This window comes from Arvicanthis niloticus, chromosome 18, assembly GCF_011762505.2.
Source record: "Arvicanthis niloticus isolate mArvNil1 chromosome 18, mArvNil1.pat.X, whole genome shotgun sequence".
Taxonomy (NCBI): Eukaryota; Metazoa; Chordata; class Mammalia; order Rodentia; family Muridae; genus Arvicanthis; species Arvicanthis niloticus.
The window spans coordinates 12,232,826-12,253,563 of record NC_047675.1 but is presented as its reverse complement, the minus strand read 5'-3'; the positions used below and the strand labels follow the sequence as shown (position 1 = coordinate 12,253,563).

Here is a 20,738-nt window from a genome sequence, read left to right as displayed (position 1 = left end):
TTCATGCAAGAAAGCCTTTCCCTGAACCCCCAGGAGAAAGACAGAAGGAGCAGAGAGCCTAGAGCTTTCAGGGCCTAAATGAGGCATGGGTAAAGTGGGAAGTGACCTTTATGTGTGACAATCTTCCCCCTGCTCCCAGGACTGAACCTCTACTCACTCTGGATTCCCTTGGCCCCAAGATGAATTCGAGCAAACTCTGTGATCACAGCACACCTGGAGGAGGAAATGGTGGGGGTGGTCAGCTTGTAAACTCTTGTATGCATGCCCAGGTCTTCAGTCCTCCCTTTGACAGTCGAAAAGGTTGTTCTCTCTCTCTAATCCATAAAGTCCCTTCCCTACTGTCCCAAATTCTAATAAAGAAAAATCCCATCTCAAAGGCTAACTTTGATGTTAACTGCTCTATCTTTAGTTAAACCCAGAAAACCTGAAGGTGACCTTTGCAAAGCTCCCCCCCCCCAGTCCCTCAAATCAATGTACATAAACTGATGTGAAATTTGACTTGCAGAAAAGAGTTAAGTCTGTGTGAATACAACTACAGGAATTAACTCCAGGAAGTCAAAGTCCACGACGACATTGTAAAGGCAAAAGGGCAGTCACAGGCCTTGAACGCTGGAGGACCCTAAAAGGAATACAAGGTCCTGACCCTTACTATAGAAATCTGGTACGTGCCTTCATCTTTCAAGATGCTGGCCTTTGATTAATGCTGACTCCTCCCTACCAACTTTCTCTTCCTTCGAGTACTGCGTCCCTCTACCTAACTGACCCACTCCCCTTGCTCACGTCAGGTCCCGGTTGAACTCCTGCACCGGGTTGTAGAAAACCTCATTGGCATTGGGAAAGACGACTTTGGCGGCGCCCTCTGTGACAGTCGCCACCGGGGCCGCGGGTGGGCGCTCTTCGCAGGACCGTGTGCCGTTCTCCATCTCTGGTGGAGAGGGAGGCTCCTGGGCTTCCTGTTCCATGATGTGAGTTCTACAGAGGCTGCGGGCCGGACGGAGAGGGCGGCTTAGCCACAGAATCGTCCTCGCGAGGGACATCCGCGGGCGCCTCAACCCGCCTGACGTTTTCAGAGAAGGGGAAGGGCATAGGGAGGTCAGAGAGCTGCATTCTGGGGCGGGGGTGGCCTACATACCTATAAATTAGAAACTAAAATCTGGTGGCTTCGATAACATCCTGCGTTCCCGAGGGGGCTGAACCGAACAGAGCCTAAGGCCCGCGGCGCAGATTTCCCAAAACAGACCCACACCCACACCCACCCAGACACGTTTCTCCCTTCGGCTCACGGGTTCCAACGAGTCGCGGTGCACGCTTCTCGTATTAGAGTCTGGGAGCGGCCATGTTGGCAAAGAAGGCGGGCCGGTCACATGACAATAGCTGACCAATTAGAGACACTATCTACAGTAGGCGACTAAGATCAAGATTCTTCTAGGAAAGGAAGTGCGCAGGCTATGCTACACAAGTGGTTTTCAATAAAGCAAGAGAGTTTCACTAGTTTAGTACACGGCAAAAAGCGGAAAAACTTGATACCTGTAGATGTCTCCTGTGTGCACCTTGTAGATTAACTCAGGCTCTAGAATAGTATTCGCGCCGGGCAGTGGTGGCACACGCCTTTAATCCCAGCACTTGGGAAGCAGAGGCAGGCGGATTTCTGAGTTCGAGGCCAGCCTGGTCTACAGAGTGAGTTCCAGGACAGCCAGGGCTACACAGAGAAACCTTGTCTCGAAAAACCAAAAAAAAAAAAAAAAAAAAAAAAAAAAAAAAAAAAGGCTCTTATTTCCCTTACCTGCTAAATAGGAATCTTAGCTGTCAATAACTGAATGCCTGTGAAGTGTACAGAGGAACCACTCAGACAGTAAACCTTCTGAGTGTTGGTCTAATGTATGCAAGCAGGAAAATGTGGAGATCCAGGATGTGTGAGTTACCTTAGCTTGCCTTGCTATGTTATCTCTTAATTGGGGATAGAGGGCACTCTTTGTCCAGGTTATCCTGGAACTATATAGCCTAGGGCAGATTCGAACTCTAGGTAGTTTCCTGCCTCAGGCTTCCAGATGGTGAGATTTCAGGCATGTCTACCAGACCCAACGGTACTTGTTTTGCTTTAAAAATTTTATTCTTATTTCTGTGTATGTGTCCACTTGTGTGTAAGTCCCCAAACAGCAAAAAGGTGATGGCTCCTCTAGAACTGTAGCTACCTCACCTGAGTGCTGGGAACTGAACTCTACTAGAGCAATATACACTCTTAATCCAGTCCGCACTCTTCTGTTCTTGTCTCTGCTACCCGACGCGGAAAGTAGTCAGACCTCTCTAAGGCGTGTCATTATCCGAGTTAGTGTAAAATTCTAACAGAACCTGACATCGCGTAAGCATCCTAAGTCTTTGTTTTCTTGACCTCTTGAACCTAAGTTTAAATCTTCACATTCACTTTCCTGTGATCTTGATCGCGTTTCCTCAGCTCAGCTCAGCGAAACCTCATTTCCACAGAGCCTAAACTGTACCTGGAACAGCCCTAGTTCTCATTTTACAAGAAACTGAAGTTCGAAAATAAAGAGCCACCTGTCCCACAGTCACTCAACTAGACCGTCTACAGACCAGAGACCCCGGAGGAAGGAGAAGTGGGTGCGCTCGAAGCGCAGCTAAGCTTGCCTAAGGGGCGGGGCCGAGGCCGTTTCCTCCCTGCCGGCAGCGCCGTGCGCTTCTTCGGCGCTCGGCTGGGGCGGCCTGGCCCACAATGAATGGCCGCCGCGGCTACCACTGCTGCTGAGGCGGAGGCCGCGGAGGCCGCAGAGGCGGAGGCCGAGGCCGAGGCGCAGGGGGGCGCGCCCCGGGCCCAGGCCCGGCCCCAGCTGCCGCTGCGGAGCCCGCCGGGAGGCCCCGGAGCGCGGCCACAGCGCAGGTGAGATGGCCCGCTCCAGGCCCAATTCCGGCCTCCTCCCGCCGGGGCGGCCCGAGGACATCCGAGGTTCCGGCCGAGGGCCGAGAGGGGAGGCCTCGGGGCGCCCAGCTGCGAACCAGAAGCCGAGCCCGCGGCGCTGACAGCGGCGGGAGGGCAAGGGTGAGATGGCCGAATCTCAGCTGGCGGCCTACAGCGTCCAGCCGCGGGCCGGGCCCGCGGGGCTTGAAGGCCGCCCGAGGGAGGCGCGGGTCGCGAGATCCTTGAAGTCTCAGGGCCGGAGGGGGTAATTGTGTGGAGGCGGTAGGCGAGGCCGAAGGGGGGAGGGGAGGCCTCAGGCTGGCCAGGGCGAGAGGGGGGGAGGGCTGCGCCGCCCGAGGGAGAAGGCCTGGAGGGTAGCGGGAGGGCCGGAGCTTGCAGGTAGAGAGCGCTGGGGAGGGGGTGGGCGGGTCAGGTTACAGGCCTTGGGGGGCGGTGAGGAAAAGCCCGGGAAGTGAGACTTGGTGGGGGGGTGGGCGGAGCTTGCTCGAGTGGGGGCGGATTGGAGAGCCCTGGGATGCTTGCAGGGGGTCGCACGAGGTCAGAGACCCGAGATGTGGGGGATAAACTACAACTGGAGGGCATCAGGTAAGGCTGCGAACTACCCTAGGAGTGTTGGGAGTTTGGAGGTGGCCCAGGGCCTATGGGCTAGGATGTGGGGGCAGGTTAGGAAAACCTAGTGTGAGCTAAGGGCTCTGCACCCCCCCCCACCTCCTCTGTTTGCTTAGGGTCAGAACCAGGGGGTTTTCTCTTTCCCACGCCTCTTCTCTGAAACCTTGGCCAGCTGCTAAGCAAGGACAGGCCAGCGGGTAGGTGGGAGTCAGCGTGGGCTGCACCGGATACCTAGTTCAAACATCTTGGGTTTTGTGTGGATGGCCCCTGCTCACCCCAACCCCCACCCACCCAGCCAGCACGAAAGCAGCCCAGCAAACGTTACCTGAGTGTTTTAGAGTCCTGAATTCGTTCTCAGCCTTCTGGCGGTGGAACCTGGGGGGGCTCAAGTCAAGATGAGAGCTCACGGCTTTGCTATGCGCCCTAGCTTTCCAGGCCCAGCCAGCCGCTTGGGCCTGAATTCTGACTCCTCCTGGAAGATAAAATATTGGGATGGTGAGGGCCTGAAGCTCTGTGTGTCTTTGAGACAAAACAGGTACCTACACATACTGACTTGTGCCGTGGGGGCTCCAGATCCCAGGGCCTCCCCTCCCTCCTTGATGCTCCTTCTAGGTCAGGTTGTGTGCTAAGCGTGTAGCCGGTAAGCTCATTGATCGCTCACCACCGCTGGGTCTTTGGCTTTCTCTTTTCAGGGAAAGAAGCTGGGGTTCGGGGCGGGGCTTATCCCTGGTCATATGACTAGATTGTGGCCTATGCCTAGTAAATCAAGTTCGCCCTCCTCATGGCATCAGCAGCAGAGAAATTCCTGCTGTTCTGATTCCCTGTTGGACTCTTCCTGGACCTAGCCTTTCCTGGGCTCCCTGGACTGGCTCCATCAATCCCGTTGCTGGGGTTCCAAGGAACAGTGTGTGGGCTTCTTCATCTTCGGCCTGCTCATACCTTCTCTTCCATTCCGCATCTGGGAGCCAGGGGCACAGGGTCGTGGAAGTGTTGTTCTGCTATAGGAAGTGGTTGTAGAAGTGGGTGTTAGTGGTTTGGGAGTGGGATTTTGCTTTGCTGGGCTTTATTCGCTTTGGTTTCTTAGCACACTATAGCTCTGGACTAATTGCAAAGTTAATCGTGTGTGTGCCTGGGTAGATATGTGTGTTTATGTTAGTATCTGGGTAGATATGTGTGTTTGTGTTAGTGTTTGTTTTTTGGTTGCTGATGTTACTCTAACTCAGGCTGACCTTGAACTTACTCAGGCTGGTCTAAGCTGGTCTTGAACTATGACCCTGTTGCTCATCATCCCAATGCTGGGATTATATAGGAATGAGGCACCACACACAGTTTGTCTTGGGTGACTTTGATTGGACACCTCAGCACCAGAGTCAGGTACAAACTTCTGGTGGCTGGTATCAGGCAGTCCTGGGTTTAATGATGACTTTGTTGAGTCTCCATTTTCCCTCATATCCTTGGAGTCTTCAGAAGGCCACCACCTGCCTAGGCTGTGCCCTCTATCTGGGTCTCTTGATGGGGGAGGAATGCTGAGGACTGGTCCAGCAGCCTGAATTAAAGAGTTTGGTGCTTTCAGATTGTTTTCAGTACTGCTGCAGCTCTCCAAGGAACCCCCAGCCCATCAGCTGTCTCTGTTAGACTGATATCACCTCAGAATCTTTATAATTGCCTTTATTCTCACCACTGGCTGCTGCTGCACCTTTATGCTTTAGCTGTTGATGCCAGAGACTGATTCCTGCATGTGGACCAAGGAGAGCTGCTGGGCATAGACCGCCTGCTCCCAGGCCTTAGCTGAGTGGGGTATTGAGGACAGATGGTATCAGCTAGTTACAGCTAGAATGCAAAACTGGTCGGAGCTGGCCCTGCAGTATGAAGGCAGAAATGGTCAGGTGGCACCTCCACCTGCAACTAGAACAGAAGGTGCACTGGTCATATCTGCTCTTCAGTGAGGACCTGAGGCGAGGCCAGCCAGCCTTAGGCAAAAGTCGTAGGTTTGCTTTCAGTGTTTGTGCCCACTCCCCTGCTGAAAGCTGAAGAAACAGCTCTGAGTAACATGCAGCAGGCTTGCTGCAATTTCTGTTCAGATGGTCCCCAGAGGTACAGAGAAACTAGCTGCTCTGTTAATGAAGATGGTATAGCAGACTAGATGGTCAGTGGGGTGGGGGCAGGGAGTTCCATTGGGTAGTCAGAGACTAGCGTGATCTGAATAATAAGTTAGGTGCAGGGGAGCGGATGTTTTGGCTGAGGACAACACATTCAGAGCTTTTATTGAGTGTGTGCCAGGTTCCTGCTGAGTTACCAAAAAAACGTTTTGTCTTTGTGAGAGAAGACTGAGGGTTGACTGGTGTGGAGCAGAGATCTTTCTTGCTGTCCACAAGAACGAACTCAGTCAGAGGATCTCAGGGGTCTCCCTAGCATCCCCAGACAAAGTTCAGATCCCTTGACTTAAATCCAGAGTCACTCTTTTTTTCTTTTTGATTTTTTTTTTCCCCCAAGACAGAGTTTTTCTATGTAGCCCTGGTTGTCCTGGAACTCACTCTGTAGACCAGACTGGCCTTGAACTCAGAGATACACTTGTCTATGCTTCCCACATGCTAGGATTAAAGGCATGCACCATCATCAACCAGCACAGAGTGTCATATAGTAGTCTGTCCTCCACAACCCACCTCAGGCTCGTGAGTTGGGCTTTCTAAAATCTGTATTTGTTCTGTTCAGGTCCATCAGAAGGCTGGTCAATGTGCTCTAACCCAGGGGTTCATTGCCAGAGCCAGTGATGCGGCACCTGCCTGGCCCAGCTGCACACCTGAGCCAGTGGTGCAGCACCTGCCTGGCCCAGCTGCACACCTGAGCCAGTGGTGCAGCACCTGCCTGGCCCAGCTGCACACCTGAGCCAGTGGTGCAGCACCTGCCTGGCCCAGCTATACGCCTGAGCCAGTGGTGCAGCACCTGCCTGGCCCAGCTATACGCCTGAGCCAGTGGTGCAGCACCTGCCTGGCCCAGCTGCCCCTGCCTGGCCCAGCTGCACGCCTGAGCTGAGCTTGAGGCAGTGCTTGGGCAGTGTGTGTCCTTCCTGGCTATTTCCTTCCTGTCCATACTCGGGCTCCTGCACTAGGATCACTTCGGACACTTCTGTGTTTGTGCTCACTCAAGCCCATGACTAGCCAGCCTTTGTGGTGTCATCGCTATCTGATATATTAAAGAACTGAAGCAGTCTCTCAGCATAACTGTCCTTGAAGCCTGCAGTAGGTGACCTGTTGTTGGTGATGTCTTCCCTGCAGTGCATTGGCCCTATCTGTGGGTGGGTGGGGTTGGGGGAGAGGCAGGCAGATTAGAAGTAACATCACAGGTTGTACTTGAAAGATGCTTACCATCTATTTGCTCTCTTCTGTGCATCCTCAGCAGAGGTGCAAAAGTTAGAGCTTGGGGACTGGGGGGGTTCTGGTGTTCTCTAAGTGAAGCAGAAGAGTTGAGGGTGAGTGAACATTAGGATGAGAGTCAAGTGCCACTGCTAAGTCACCCCTCCTCGGCCCAAGATGCTGGCTAGAGCTCTTACTCCCCAGCTTGCCTGTCTGATAAGGACACACCTGACCTGCCAAGGGTGGGATAGAGGCACTCTGGCTTCTCGGTAGCTAGGATTGTTCAGTAGCCCAAGACAGTTATCTAGGATAGCTTCCCTCCGTCAAGACTTAAGCTGGTGGCAGAGCAACATTGTGCGGCCCTATTAACAAAAGAAGGGCCTGGTCTGTAAAGGACATTGATACTGTGTTCTAATACCTGCTATCTGGTTTGGAGGATTATGGGAGAATCCTGTTGGCTATGTGATGGCACCATGGGGTTGTGAAGGCACTGAGGGACCCTTAAGGATTATTGCCTGAGGTAATCCCTGTAACAGGACAGGTTCCAGGACAGAGTGAAAGGCAGAAGGTGAGAGAGTTTAAAGACAGGAAGGAGCAGGAGCAACAGTGCCAGTGATAGCTGGGGTTCTTGGATGTCAGCTAAGAACTGAGGTTGCTGTGTTGGCTTCCCCCCCCCCCTTAAAATATTTATGTATTGGGGGGGGGCAGTAAATTATGGGAGTTGGTTATTTACACCTTGTGAGTTCTGGAGATCAAACTCGGGTTACCAGGCTTAGCAGCAAGTGTCTTTACCCATTAAGCCATGTCACCAAGCTATAAACTGTTGTGTCTATGTTGAACATGTATACACTTTGCTTACTTTTTGTAGTTTTAAAGATGGAATCCAGAGCCTGTACCTGCTAGGCACACCCTCTGTCCTAAACAGACTTTTGTATCTTTTCCTTATCCCCTAAACAACAGTGTAATAGCTCCTGGTTTTGAGAAGAGATCTTGTTGCACATACATAGTCCAGACCAACCTTGAACTAATAATTCTCCTGCCTTGGCCTCCCAAATGCCAGAATTAGGAGGGTATATAACTAGCTTCTTTTGATTTATATATTTACTTTTTATTATATTTTAATCTATTTATTTGGCAGGACATGGAGATCAATCACAGGACAACTTAGGGGAGTCAGTTCTCTCTACCATGAGAGTCCTAGGGATCAGACTCAGGACACTAGCCATGGAGGCTAACTTTACCCAGTGAATCATCTTCTTGGCCCTGTCTTCTAGTTAACTGTCTTCTGACATCTCTTATGTAGCATTAATATTGGATTTGGTACTAGGTGTCAACTAGAGATAATGTAAGGTCTAGAGGCACTAGAGGTGCAGCTCAGTGGAAGAGCACTGGCCTGATATGGAAGGTCCCAGTTTCTATCCCCAGCACCAAAAAAAAAAGACAGGAAAAAAAATCAGTTTATATTCTATGTACTGGGATGTCAACTTACATAAGGGACTGGAACTTCTTTGTTTTAAGAAGTGTGGGTTCTCCAAACAGGTCTGTTTTATTGTTTCAGTTTGGTTTTTTTTTTGTTTTGTTTTTTTTTTTCCCATAGTCTTGTTTTGTAGCCTTGAACTCCTAGCTCAAGTGGTCCTCCTGCCTCAGCCTTCCAGGTAGCTAGGAGCTCTGTTTTCTTACTTGATAGATGGGAGAAACAGTCATGTCTGACCTGTAGGGGCTCTCAGCCAGGGCCAAAGCCAGGGCCAGGCTGCATAACTTATATGTACCAAGACTGTCTCAAAGCAAATAGTTGTTGAATTGTCCTGTTTAGGAGATAGTATGTGTCTCTTTGGTGATACCAAAGTTCTGCATCATCTGCAATGCATCTCAGCAAGCCCCATCTACAGCGTAACTATCCTCCTTTGGCCCTGGTTATGCCATTGTTACCTCAGGGACTCTGCATTTGATCTTTGTTCTCTCTGTTCTCCTTTGGGTATGAAGGCACTCATAGAGTGGACTGTGACTTAGAAGAATAGGCTTGTTGGGCGGTGCTGGCGCACGCCTTTAATCCCTGCACTTGGGAGGCAGAGGCAGGCAGATTTCTTAGTCCGAGGCCAGCCTGGTCTATAGAGTGAGTTTCAAGACAGCCAGGGCTACACAGAGAAACCCTGTCTCAAAAACAAAACAAAAAAAGGCTTATGATCAGACTTGGTGGCATTACCCAGGCCAGGGCTCCATGAAAACAGCGGAATGGCTGCTGGGCTCTGTAAGGATCTGGAGGTTCTGTTAGGCAGAAGCTGGGGTGGGAGTGGGGACACACTTGGAACAAGTTGAAACAGGTAGCAGACAGAGGTGCCAGTTCCTAGAGCTGCTGGTGGAGGAAGGAAGTGGAGGAATATGGGAAGGAGAAAAACCAGGTCAAGATGACCCTTGGAGACCCTGTGGTAAGTGCCCCAGGTAGCCAACAGACTCCTTTTCTGGATGGGGAGGCTTGGCCTATCTAGGGCTCCTGTCTGCCCCATTTGTGGCTTTTCTGGGTACTAGGGTTTCCACCTGTGAGGTGTTTCCTCCTTCCTAACTGTCTGAGCATTGTCTGTTTCATGGACAGGATTCAGGAACAAACTTGGGCCTGTTCTCTCTGTGATCTAGGCCCCTGTTTTTGCCTCCTAAATCAGATGTCAGGAAGGCTCATTTCTTCTCAGGAAATATACTGGGGAATGAGATGGCCTTATCTGAACTTTTACCATCACTGTGAAAGGGAGCTACTGTTCATCCTATTGCTGCCATGAATTTAATGACAGCCTTTCGGGGGAAAGAAATTGAATTCAGTGTAGGGAGGAAGAAAAATGCCCCAGCACTTGGTACTTGGGAGGCAGAGACAGGCAGATCTTGGTAAGTTCAAGGCCAATCTACACAGGAAGTGAGTTTTTGTTGTTGTTGTTGTTATTGTTCTGTTTTCTCAAGATTTATTTATTTTTATTCACATTACATCCCAATCACAGCCTCCCCCACACATGGGAAGGTGTTTGGTTTTTTTGTTTTTTGTTTTGGTTTGTTTTGGTTTTTGGAGACAGGGTTTCTCTATGTAGCCCTGGCTGTCCTGGAACTCACTCTGTAGACCAGGCTGGCCTCGAACTCAGAAATCCGCCTGCCTCTGCCTCCCAAGTGCTGGGATTAAAGGCGTGCGCCACCACCGCCCGGGAAGTTTTAAGCCAGCCAAAGGTACATAATGAGACCCTGTCTCAAAAACAACAGCAAAAACAAAACCTAGGATCCATATGAGTTGATCACTTTCCACTATTGGCATGTTTACTTTTCCTTTGTACTGTCTGGATGGGAGTCCGTGTGTCCCCATTGTATTGCTAAGATTGGAGCCAGAGGCTTGCCGCTAAGCTACCCCAGCAGACATGCACTGTTCACACTCTGAAGGCTGGAAGTTCAAGTTGAAGTGTCTCATGAAGGTGGAAACCTCATGAATTAATTACCTCCCAAAGGCTTGTGCCTTCACCCCACCCCACCCCTTTGAAACATGGTCTCTTGGCCCAGTTTGGCATCAAACTTATCTTTTGACTCTACTTGCCAAGAGAATAGGTGTGTGCCACTATGCCTGCCAAAGCCCTGCTTAATTGTTGCATTGCAAGTAGATTTTAACATGCAAATTTGTTTTTTCTTTCTTGGAGTTTTGATAATTGTTTTTAGACTACCTCAGGCCAACACAGTTCTCTTACCTCATCTACCTACTTTGACTACTGTTATGCACCATCATACTGGGCTTGTTTGTTTGTTTGTTTTGTGGCACAGATATAACCCCTTCTGTGCCTTTATGACTTTGGTGGGGCTCAAATGTATTGCGTGGGCCTCCTTCCACAAAAGACAGTGGTTTCCTCTGGAAACATCCTGTCAGCCCCCTTTCCACAGTGAGTCAACTCAATATGAGTCTGAAACTCAGTGACATCACTTCAGAAATTCCATCCTAACTTCTTGTTGTCCTGAGGTCAGAGCTATCTGAGGAGGCGAAGGCAATTCTTCAGAGGTTCACTCTTGTTTTAGACATGGAATTAGATTTGAGGTAATAGGAATGATGATTGGTTGGGGGTTTGTTGTTGTGTTTTGTTTGTTTTGTTTGGTTCTTAAATAATGTGTATGAAGGGGTTGGAGAGATGGCTCAGTGGTTAAGAGTGTTGGCTACTCTTCCAGAGGACCTGGGTTCAATTCCCAGCACCCATAGGGCACCTCACAGTTGTCTGTAACTCTAGTTCCAGGAGACCTAGCATCCACACACAGATATACATGCAGGCCAAACACCAATGCACATAAAATAAAAATAAATCATTTTAAAAACATGTATGAGTGTTTTCCTTGCATGTATGTGTACCATGTACTCATGGTTCCTAGGGAGGCCAGGAAAGGGCATCTGATTCTCAGGATCTAGTGTTAGAAACAGTTGGGTTGGTTATGTGGTCTAAGCTGGTCTTGAACTATGTTCAAGCTGTCCTTCCACCTCAACCTCCTGAGTAGCTGGAAGTACAGGCATGTGCCCTCATGCCTGGTTCAGTCCTAGGGTAAAGGACAAGTTCTGCCCCATGGGGCCTCCATGAAGCAAAGACAAGACCCCATTTACCTATAAAGTTGTTTTGACTGTCATGCATGTACTGTGCTGTGTGTATTAACAGTTGCTTGTGCTAGGCAGTGGTGGCATACACATTTAGTCAAGGCGTTTGGGAGGCAGAGGCAGGCTGATCTCTGTGAGTTTGAGGACAACCAGGACTATATAGTGAAACCTGTCCCAAAACTTTTAAAAAGAGTTGCTCATTCTTGCAGAAGATGGGTTGGAGTCCCAGAATCTACATGGTGGTCCATAACTCCAGTTCCTTCTGACCTCCAAAGGCACCAAGCATGTTGGTGGCACACAGATTTAATTGCAGGCAAACATACAACATGAGTAAATGTAATTAAAAATTTTTAAAAACTAAAGAAAAAAACCAGTGGTGGTGCATGGGGGAGTCAAAAGCAGGTGGATCTCTGAGTTGGAGGCCAGTCTGGTCTACAGAGGAGCTCCAGCCAGAACAACATAGTGTAACTCTGCCTCAGTATACTCTCTGGGTGCTGGGACTACATGCATGTTCTACTTCAACTGAATCATTTTCTTAAAAACCAAGCAAGCCAGGTAATTTACCTGGGGAGTAGAGGCAAGCCAACCTCTTGTGTGTAAGATTAAGTACAGCCTGGATCTGCATAATGAAACCTTGTTACCAGAAAAAGAAAAGAAAAATTTGGAGCTGGGCATGGAGGCTCCCCAGCACTGAGGAGGCTGAGGCTAAAGAAGCAGTGCAAGCTCAAAACTAACCTGGGTTACAGAGTAAAAACTTGTCTAAAAACAAGGCTGTAAGAAATCCCTTTTATTTTTGTAGATGAACCATATGCCTACCAGGTTCAGAATTTAAGATCAGAAAAAATATACTTGGTACAACTTCCCTGTTCTGTACAGAGGAAACCAGTTGTCTCTTGTTTGGGGGTTGGGGTGTGGCTCGGGCAGCCTGCCCCGTGTGGGCAAGTGCTGGATCCCAGTCCTGTTTGTTGTTTTTGTTCAACAGTTTTGTTGAGATAATACCACGTACTCCACCCTTTTATAATGTAATAGGTTTATCTATTTTGTGTAGCCTAACCTATATCTTTAGGCCTAGTGGATCATCCTCCTCTGCCCTGCAGAGTTCCTGGGACTACCACTTCTGGCTTGGTTATGGTCTTTTGTGTATTCAGAGTTAGGAAAAGATCAATTACTGTTAACTTTAAATAATAGTTCATGATACCAGGAGTAAGCACACATCTTTTTCTCTTAAACAAATCCCATTCTTCTTTCCTAACTCCTCGGAGCCTTCTGGTTTATGTTTTAATGGATTTGCCTTTTCTGGAGACTTCATATAAGTGGAATCCTATGCCATGTGGTCCTTCTGTCTGGCTTTTTCCTATACTGAAGAACCTTGAGACTTTTCCCAGGTTGTTTTTCATATTCTCACCAGCAGTGTGAAACAGTTCAAAGTTCTTACCTTTGGTAATACCTGCCATATTTTTGTATGGAGATAGAGGTGGCTGGAACTTAGAACCTTGTTCACACACCCGGCCTTTTGCCTGCTTTGTTCCTGTTTTCAAGCCTACAGCATGAGGCTGTTTTGCATTTGGTTTGAATGTGCATTTTCATGGTGACTAGCTGTATGGTTAGTGAGTGCCTTAAGGCCATATTCTGGGCCACAGACTGTGGTATTGTCATGCCAACAGCCATTCTTAACATGAGCATAAGAATGTTAGTGCACTATGCCTGTATCCTTACAGTCAACCAACCATAGATCCATAAAGCATTCCTCTGATGGTAAAACTCAGTGGTAGAGTGCGTGCCTAGCTTATGGAAAACCCTGGGTTCCGTTCCCCCAGCACTGATCAGAACATTTTAAAGTTTGTTTTTTTTTTTTTTTTTTTTTTTTTTAGAATTACTATTATTTTATGTGCATGAATATTGCCTACATGTGTGTATGTGCACATGTACATCTGTCAGGTCCCCTGGAACTAGAGGAGTGGATAGTTGTAAATTTAGAAGCCTGGAATCAAACCTTGGTCCTCTGCAAGAGACAAGTGCTCTTAATTCCTGAGCCATCTCTCCAGCTCCTACCCAGACTGTTGATTTTAATTCCAGATGTGATGATCTTGTTTGTTATCCTGGCATTCTGAAGGCTAAGTCAGGAACAGTTCCATAAGTTCCAGGCCAGTTATAATGGGAAACCTGTCTCTAATAGAAAAGACTTTTGAATATGGAAAGTATTACTAGTGCTTATATCAAACCAGGTAGTATAAGTCCTAGAGAATATGTAACATACATGAAGCACATCAGTGACTCTAGTACTGGAGAGATGGAGGCAGGAAGACCAAGACTCAGACCAGCTAAGTAGCAAAGCTCAGGAGCTCAGTAGTGGAGCACTTGCCTACCATGCTAAAGGCCCTGGGTTCTGTTCCAAGCTCCACAAGAAAGCAAACGGGCTTGAGTGGCTGTGAATAATAATATCTATAGTGTTCTTGCACCAGTCCCTGCAGGGACCCTTGGGATGACTCAGTCATAAAGGCAGAGCTATGAGAGGACAGAAGTGGAAGTGGCACTGCCATTCTTCGATGCATCACAGATTTTACCATATGGATGTTCTTTCTGGTTCTCTCCTGCTCTCCTGCAGGAGGTGGGGTTGCTGAGGCAGGGCAGGGCCTATGTTGGTTTCTGCCACCTGACCTGTCCAGCATCTATCTCCTGTCCTTACACAGCTGCTGCCATGGCGCAGACCCTGCAGATGGAGATTCCAAACTTTGGCAACAGCATCCTTGAGTGCCTCAATGAGCAGCGGCTACAGGGACTATACTGTGACGTGTCGGTGGTGGTTAAGGGCCATGCCTTCAAAGCCCACCGTGCTGTGCTGGCCGCCAGCAGCTCCTACTTCCGGGACCTGTTCAACAGCAGCCGCAGCGCTGTGGTAGAGCTGCCGGCCGCTGTGCAGCCACAGTCATTCCAGCAGATCCTCACGTTCTGTTACACAGGCCGGCTGAGCATGAACATGGGGGACCAGTTCCTGCTCATCTACACGGCCGGCTTCCTGCAGATCCAGGAGATCATGGAGAAAGGCACTGAGTTCTTCCTCAAAGTTAGCTCTCCAAGTTGCGACTCCCAGGGCCTGCACCCGGAGGAGGCCCCATCCTCAGAGCCTCAGAGTCCTGTAGCGCAGACATTGGGATGGCCAGCCTGTAGCACACCACTGCCCCTTGTGTCACGGGTCAAGACAGAACAGGAGTTGGACTCAGTGCAATGCACACCCATGGCCAAGAGGCTGTGGGATAGCAGCCAGAAGGAGGCTGGAGGCAGTGGTGGCAACAATGGCAGCCGCAAGATGGCCAAGTTCTCCACACCAGACCTGGCCCCTAACCGGATGCCCCAGCCAGTCTCAGTGGCCACAGCTACAGCAGCAGTGGCTGTGGTTGCAGTGGGGGGATGTGTGAGTGGGCCCAGCATGTCAGAGCGAACCAGTCCAGGTACCTCCAGTGCTTACACCAGTGACAGTCCCAGCTCCTATCACAATGAAGAGGACGAAGAAGAAGACGCAGGTGAGGAGGGCACAGATGAGCAGTACCGTCAGATCTGCAACATGTACACCATGTACAGCATGCTGAACGTTGGCCAGTCAGGTGAGTGCCACCCCTCCATCACGTGCGCGCACGTGTGTGCGTGTGCGTGCGTAACAGGAACATACTTGTCCCCTGTTCCCACAGTTGAGAAGGTAGAGGCCCTTCCCGAGCAGGTGGTTCTTGAGTCCCGCAGTCGCATTCGAGTGCGGCAAGACCTGGCATCTCTCCCAGCTGAACTTATCAACCAGATCGGCAATCGCTGCCACCCAAAGCTCTACGATGAAGGTGACCCCTCAGAGAAGCTGGAGCTCGTGACAGGTGTGCTGGTTGTGCTTTAGTTCCCATCCCCTTTGTTCTGTAAGTTAGCACCCTGCCTCTGTGTCCCAGGGCACCTGACACTCTCCACTCCCATTTGGGCAACTATTAGTAGCAGATGCCCTGACAAGAGGTGTTAGGGTAGGTGAGTTGGGACTGAGGATATGATTCAGCTGGTAATAACTTAGCTAGCATACATAAAGCCTTGGATGTCATACCTGACACTGCATAAACTAGTCATTGTGGTACACATTTATAATCTCAGCACTCGGGAGGTGGAGGCACAAAGGCCAGACGATAACAGCCCCTGGGATACATGAGTCCTTGTCTCAAAAACAAACAAACAAAAACTATTAAGTTTAAGCCTGGGGTATGACTCGGTGTAGAAACCAGCATGCTAAGAGATCCCAACTCTTTGTTTTTCTCTGATTTTTTTAAGATGAGTTTCTCTGTGTAGCCCTGTCTGTCCTGAAACCCATTGCTGTATAGACCAGGCTCTCCTTAAACTCAGAGATCTATCTGCCTGTCTCCCTCCTGAGTGCTGGGTTTAAAGGTGTGCTTCACCTCCACTAGGCGAGATTCCAAGTTTTATTCTCAGTACCACAGAAGAGGGGTGGGTGAGGAGAGTGGTACAGAGCTGTCTCCAAGTGAGGCAGTATACATCTGGGTTCCTAGATCCAGAATTTGAAGCCACCCTGGGCTGCATAAGGAAACTCTTTCTCAACCAAAAGGAAGGGAACAGAGAGAGGGAAGAGAGAGAAATTGATTTGCTTCTCATCAAAGACCAGTCTGTAGGTTTCTAGGTTATGGGAGATAGTGGAGTCGGGGTGAGGTTGGGCCTCACTGCCACTGGGCCTAAGGCCTAGTCTTCCTGGGCCTCTACCACCATGATTGTATCTACCTGGGTGTGTTCAGAGTGCCTATGGCACACTTAGGTGTTCAAACTAGGTGAGTTGAGATTTGGGCCCAGATCATGTGACTTTTCTTACTAGGCACCAATGTATACATCACAAGGGCACAACTCATGAACTGCCACGTCAGTGCAGGCACGCGGCACAAGGTCTTGCTGCGGCGGCTCTTGGCTTCCTTCTTTGACCGGTGAGGTACACCCCAGAACCCCGGGGTTGGGGGGTTGGGGAGCAGGTTGTCCACCCCTTCGCGCCCCCCCCCCCCCCGACCTCTACCAGGAACTCTGACGCCCTCCACACTTCTACCCTATCTCTAGGAACACACTGGCCAACAGCTGTGGCACTGGCATCCGCTCTTCCACCAATGACCCCAGACGCAAGCCACTGGACAGTCGTGTCCTCCATGCTGTCAAGTGTGAGTGTTCTGCTGGGGCCTGGGGCTGTCACCTGGATGGAGTTGGGGCTGGGTGATGGTTGGTTAGTTTTGGGTGTTTGTTTGTTTGTTTGTTTTTGAGACAGGGTCTCTTTACATAGCCCTGGTTGACCTGGAACTAACTATGTAGTTGTAGGCTACTATGCTGTCATAATAGCAGTGTTGTGGTTGTAGTAGTTGTAGGCTACCTGGGTAGTTATAGGCTGGCCTTGAATTCTCAAGTGCTAGGATTTAAAAGCCTGTGCCACCATGAAGTGCTTGCCTCAGAAGTATGAGGACCTGGGTTCAGATCTCCAGGCTTCACAGCAAAAGCTAGATGTCTGAAGTCTCCGACCTGAGAAACAGGACAAGAGGATCCCTGGAGTTCACCGGCCATCAGCCTCACTGAATTGCTAAGCTCCTCGAGGCACTTCCAGGGGAGGGCAGGGGGATGGCTCTGTCTGCGAGGCATTTCCAGGGTACCTGAGGCTTGATTCTCAGAAGACACATGAAGGTGGAAGGAGAGAAGCAGTGTGTCATAATAATAGTATTTTTTAAGGGTCTGTGGCCAAACCTGATGGCACACACTCAGGAAACAGAGGAAGGAGACTCTAGAACAGCCAGTGCTATGTAGAGAGACCCTGTTTCAAAAAAAGGGTGGGGTATCTAAGGCCAGGGAGGTGGTTCCGCAGCTGAACAACCTGAGTTTAACCCTCTCCGTCCCTTCTTTAAGTTTTTCTCTGACCACCACACACACAAATTTTAAAACTTTAAAGAGAAGGTTCTGACCAGCACTCAAGAGACTGGAACAGGACAAGTTTAAGGTCAGCCATAGCTACATTGGAAAAGCAGGGGGTTCGGGGGGTGTTCTGAGGTCCTTTGTGGTTTACTGAGAAAGAGGATTCCAGAGGGAGTTTCTTCACATTTGGCATATAGTATGGAAGGACCTGAGTGTCTTTGTCAAGCAGGAGGATCTCAAGTCCAGGGTAATCAAGAGAAGATTGAGGTGGCCAGAGCTGTCAAAGGGCACGTCTGTGGCAGTGGCAGCCACTTGTCAGGGGGAGGCCTAGGTTGGCATGAGTAACTTCCCAGGCTCTGAATCATATAGTACCACATTTCCATGAGGGCGTGGTGGAGCAGGCACCCAGGTGAGCAGCAGTAGTTTGTTATCGTTAGTGGTATCCGCTGGACTCTCATAGAAGCTGGAAGGCTTAATGGAAGGAGTCTAGGCCCGAGCTGCCTGCTCTACCCCCACAGACTACTGCCAGAACTTCGCCCCCAACTTCAAGGAGAGCGAGATGAATGCCATTGCAGCCGACATGTGCACCAATGCCCGCCGAGTGGTACGTAAAAGCTGGCTGCCCAAGACCAAGCCACTGCACCTGATGGAGGGTGATAACTACAGCAGCTTCATCAGCGACACTGGCAAGATAGAACCGGACATGATGAGCATGGAACACAGCTTCGAGACAGCCAGCCATGATGGCGAGGCCGGCCCTTCAGCTGAGGTTCTCCAGTAACATACATGTGACACCCCCTTACCGGATGTCACACTCCCCCTCCTATCACACCCCCACCTACCACCTACCTGGTCACGATCTACTGTCTGTCCCTCCCCAGGACCTGTGAGGGGGTGTTCCATGCCCTCTATCCGGATGCAAGAGCTTGGCTTAGCAAAGCCAAGCCACTGTACCTAGCAGAGGGTGGTGCCTACAGCAGCTTTCTCAATGACCATGAGGAAGAGCACAACTTGGTAGGCAGAGAATACAGCTTCCACACAGACAGCCCCCTCAGCGGAGGTCCTCCAGTACCTGCCCAGGACCCTCCCATGGATGTCACACTCCCTCCTGTCACACACATACCCCCTCCACCTTAGTCACGAGCTACTGTCTGTCCCTCCCCAGAACCTGCAGGGGTGCTGCATGCTCCCAGCCCCTCTGCCTACCTGTCATCCCACACCTTTTCCCCAAAGCAAGCTGGGCTGGGTCAAGAGAGGACAGGCATCAGGTGGGATCTGTGACCTTCCTCAACACTCACGGGGAGCCCTGGTTCCCCTTCCTCTTAGGCATTTCCCAGCACCAGACCCGGCTAGGGAACGGGCAGGACTCAAGGAGAGCCTGCCCCTCACTGTGGCTGCTTGGGACTCCACGGGCCCAGGGGTTATTTGGACCCCTCCCACCATCCCCCAGTGCTTCCATGTCTCCAAAAGCGCCTTCCTGTCCCTCTCGTCTGTCCCTGCACCTTGGGGCTGGGGTAGGTGAGGCCAAGAGGGACTGTCCACTTTACACACTGAGGAAACAAGCCCAAAGGCTTGGAGAAACTCTAGAATTGACCCTCTGTGACAGCCTCCATCACACCCCTCTTAGCCCCACCCTGCTCTGCCTCTGTGGGTCCCCTCAGCCCAAGAGGTCATTCCAAGAGAGCAGTGCTCCTGCGGGCAGGTGAGGGTCTCAGGACAGGTTTCCAGTCTGGCAGAATTTGTGGGTGTGCGTGCGTGCGTGTGTGCGTGCGTGCCTGCGTAGCGTGTTTGCTTTTAAAAACATGAAGATCAAGAGGCAGCAAGACCAGGGTCGGAACCAGGGAGCAGGCTGGGAGACTGCTGCCCTTCTCCCACCCGACCCTGGGCAGGGCTCCCAGCCCCCAACCCCTGTACATAACTTTTTGAAACATTTTTTTAGCGAATGAAATATTGAAGTATAAGATTTCCTTTTATTTTTCAAATCAATGGGAATGTGTCTGAGGTTCCCTGGGTCCCTGGGCTGTGGAAGGCAGGATGCAGGGAAAACTGAATGTGTGTGTGTGGAATGTGGGTGCATGTTTCCACAGGGGCCCAGTCCCAGTGCCCCAGGACTCCTGTGGATCCAACCAGCTTCCTCTCCCCCAGGACTACAGTTGTAGGGTGTTCACAGGTCCCAAGTAGCTGAGCCCACTCCTGGGGGATGAGGCAGGGCAGGGTCCACATCCATTGTTACTGGTTTGTGGAGCTATCTCTGGCCACACTCCTTTCCACTCTAGATCTCCAGGAGCAATCTTTTGGGTGTCTGAGTTTGATATGTGAGCACAGGGTTTCTGTTACTCCCTCCATTAACGTCCTTTCACCATCTCACTGGTTCTGTTCTAGCCCTGACCTCCTCTCTCTGTCCCCAACTCTGCAGTCTAGCTGCCTTTTCAGAGGCAGGGGTTGCAGGATTGGAGAAGGTGGGATGGAGCCTTTTGAGTCAGATCTGGAGACCTGTCTCCAGGCCAGCAGCGCCCTCTACTCTGCCATGATCCCTCTTAACATCTGATGGTGAGGGTGGGGTGTTGGGTCTGACTTGGCCCCCGGTACCTTAGCCCTGGGTGGCCAAGTGGAGGGGAGTAGACATCCCTAGCTAAAGCACAAGCACCTTAGTCATACCCCCTCCCCCACCCTGCCCTGGCCTGGTATCCCACCTCCCCAGCAAGATCCCAAAGCACAATCTCCTGATGACTCGGCAAGCAGCTGAGCCTGGCATGGTGAGGGCAGGCTGTGCTCCCTGCCCAGGCTCAATAAGGGGGCAGCTCCATGGGACTGAGAGGTCTTGTAGAGTGGGCAGCAGAGCCCATTGGTTCCAAGCACCTCAGGAGGTGGCCCTGACTCCCGGGGCTTGGGGTGAGGGAAGTATAAAGCCAGGGGTGCAGGGGAGAAAACTACTCACTAGGAGAGCCAAAGACAGGGTTGTGCCTTACCTCAGGAGCCACCCCTGCGCCCCTCCTCTGGCGGTCAGCTGCTTGCCCTGCCCTCCTGAGAGCTGCATGGTCCCCACCCCAAACACCCAGGAGAGTGAAAAAGTAACCCACTTAGCAGGAAAGACAAGTAGGGGCAAACCCAGTGGCTACCCTCCCTCCCATCCATGCCTCTCGTGGGGACAGGCCATCACCCGCTGGCCCATGTGAAGTGCCAATGCCCTCCCCACCCAGAGCCAAGCCCCTCCCTTCCCAGGCCCACAAGTGAGATTGCACATTAACTACTGTATGGAGAGGAGCGGTGTTGGGAAATGTGAACCCTGAGAGTCAATGATGCTGATAAGAATAAACAAGACGCCTTTGTAACA

The 20,738-nt window shown here is 50.7% G+C and overlaps 2 protein-coding genes across 14 annotated transcripts in view; one reads left to right on the top strand and one right to left on the bottom strand.

The window, feature by feature from the left end:
* The window catches only part of Trmt1 (tRNA methyltransferase 1), a 13,119-nt gene extending 8,873 nt beyond the window's left edge, over positions 1–4,246 (bottom strand). For 2 of the 13 annotated variants that reach the window (XM_034522557.2, XM_034522561.2), the window contains exons 1-4: positions 4,095–4,246; positions 3,867–4,013; positions 781–981; positions 158–213 (exon numbers count right to left, since the gene is read on the bottom strand). In XM_034522557.2, the coding sequence (XP_034378448.1) occupies positions 158–213; positions 781–962 (238 nt within the window). In that variant the 5' untranslated portion in view covers positions 963–981; positions 3,867–4,013; positions 4,095–4,246. Of the gene's footprint in view, positions 1–157; positions 214–780; positions 1,058–1,132; positions 1,439–1,527; positions 1,690–3,866; positions 4,014–4,094 lie in introns of those variants that run through there. The other 11 variants (XM_034522560.2, XM_034522564.2, XR_013104793.1 and 8 more) reach the window with 10 other exon arrangements.
* Positions 2,488–20,738, top strand: Nacc1 (nucleus accumbens associated 1). The gene is made up of 6 exons (XM_034522568.2): positions 2,488–2,893; positions 14,179–15,090; positions 15,175–15,348; positions 16,338–16,443; positions 16,571–16,668; positions 17,923–20,738. The coding sequence occupies exons 2-6, from the start codon at positions 14,187–14,189 to the stop codon at positions 18,183–18,185; spliced, it is 1,545 nt and encodes a 514-aa protein (XP_034378459.1). The 5' UTR covers positions 2,488–2,893; positions 14,179–14,186; the 3' UTR covers positions 18,186–20,738.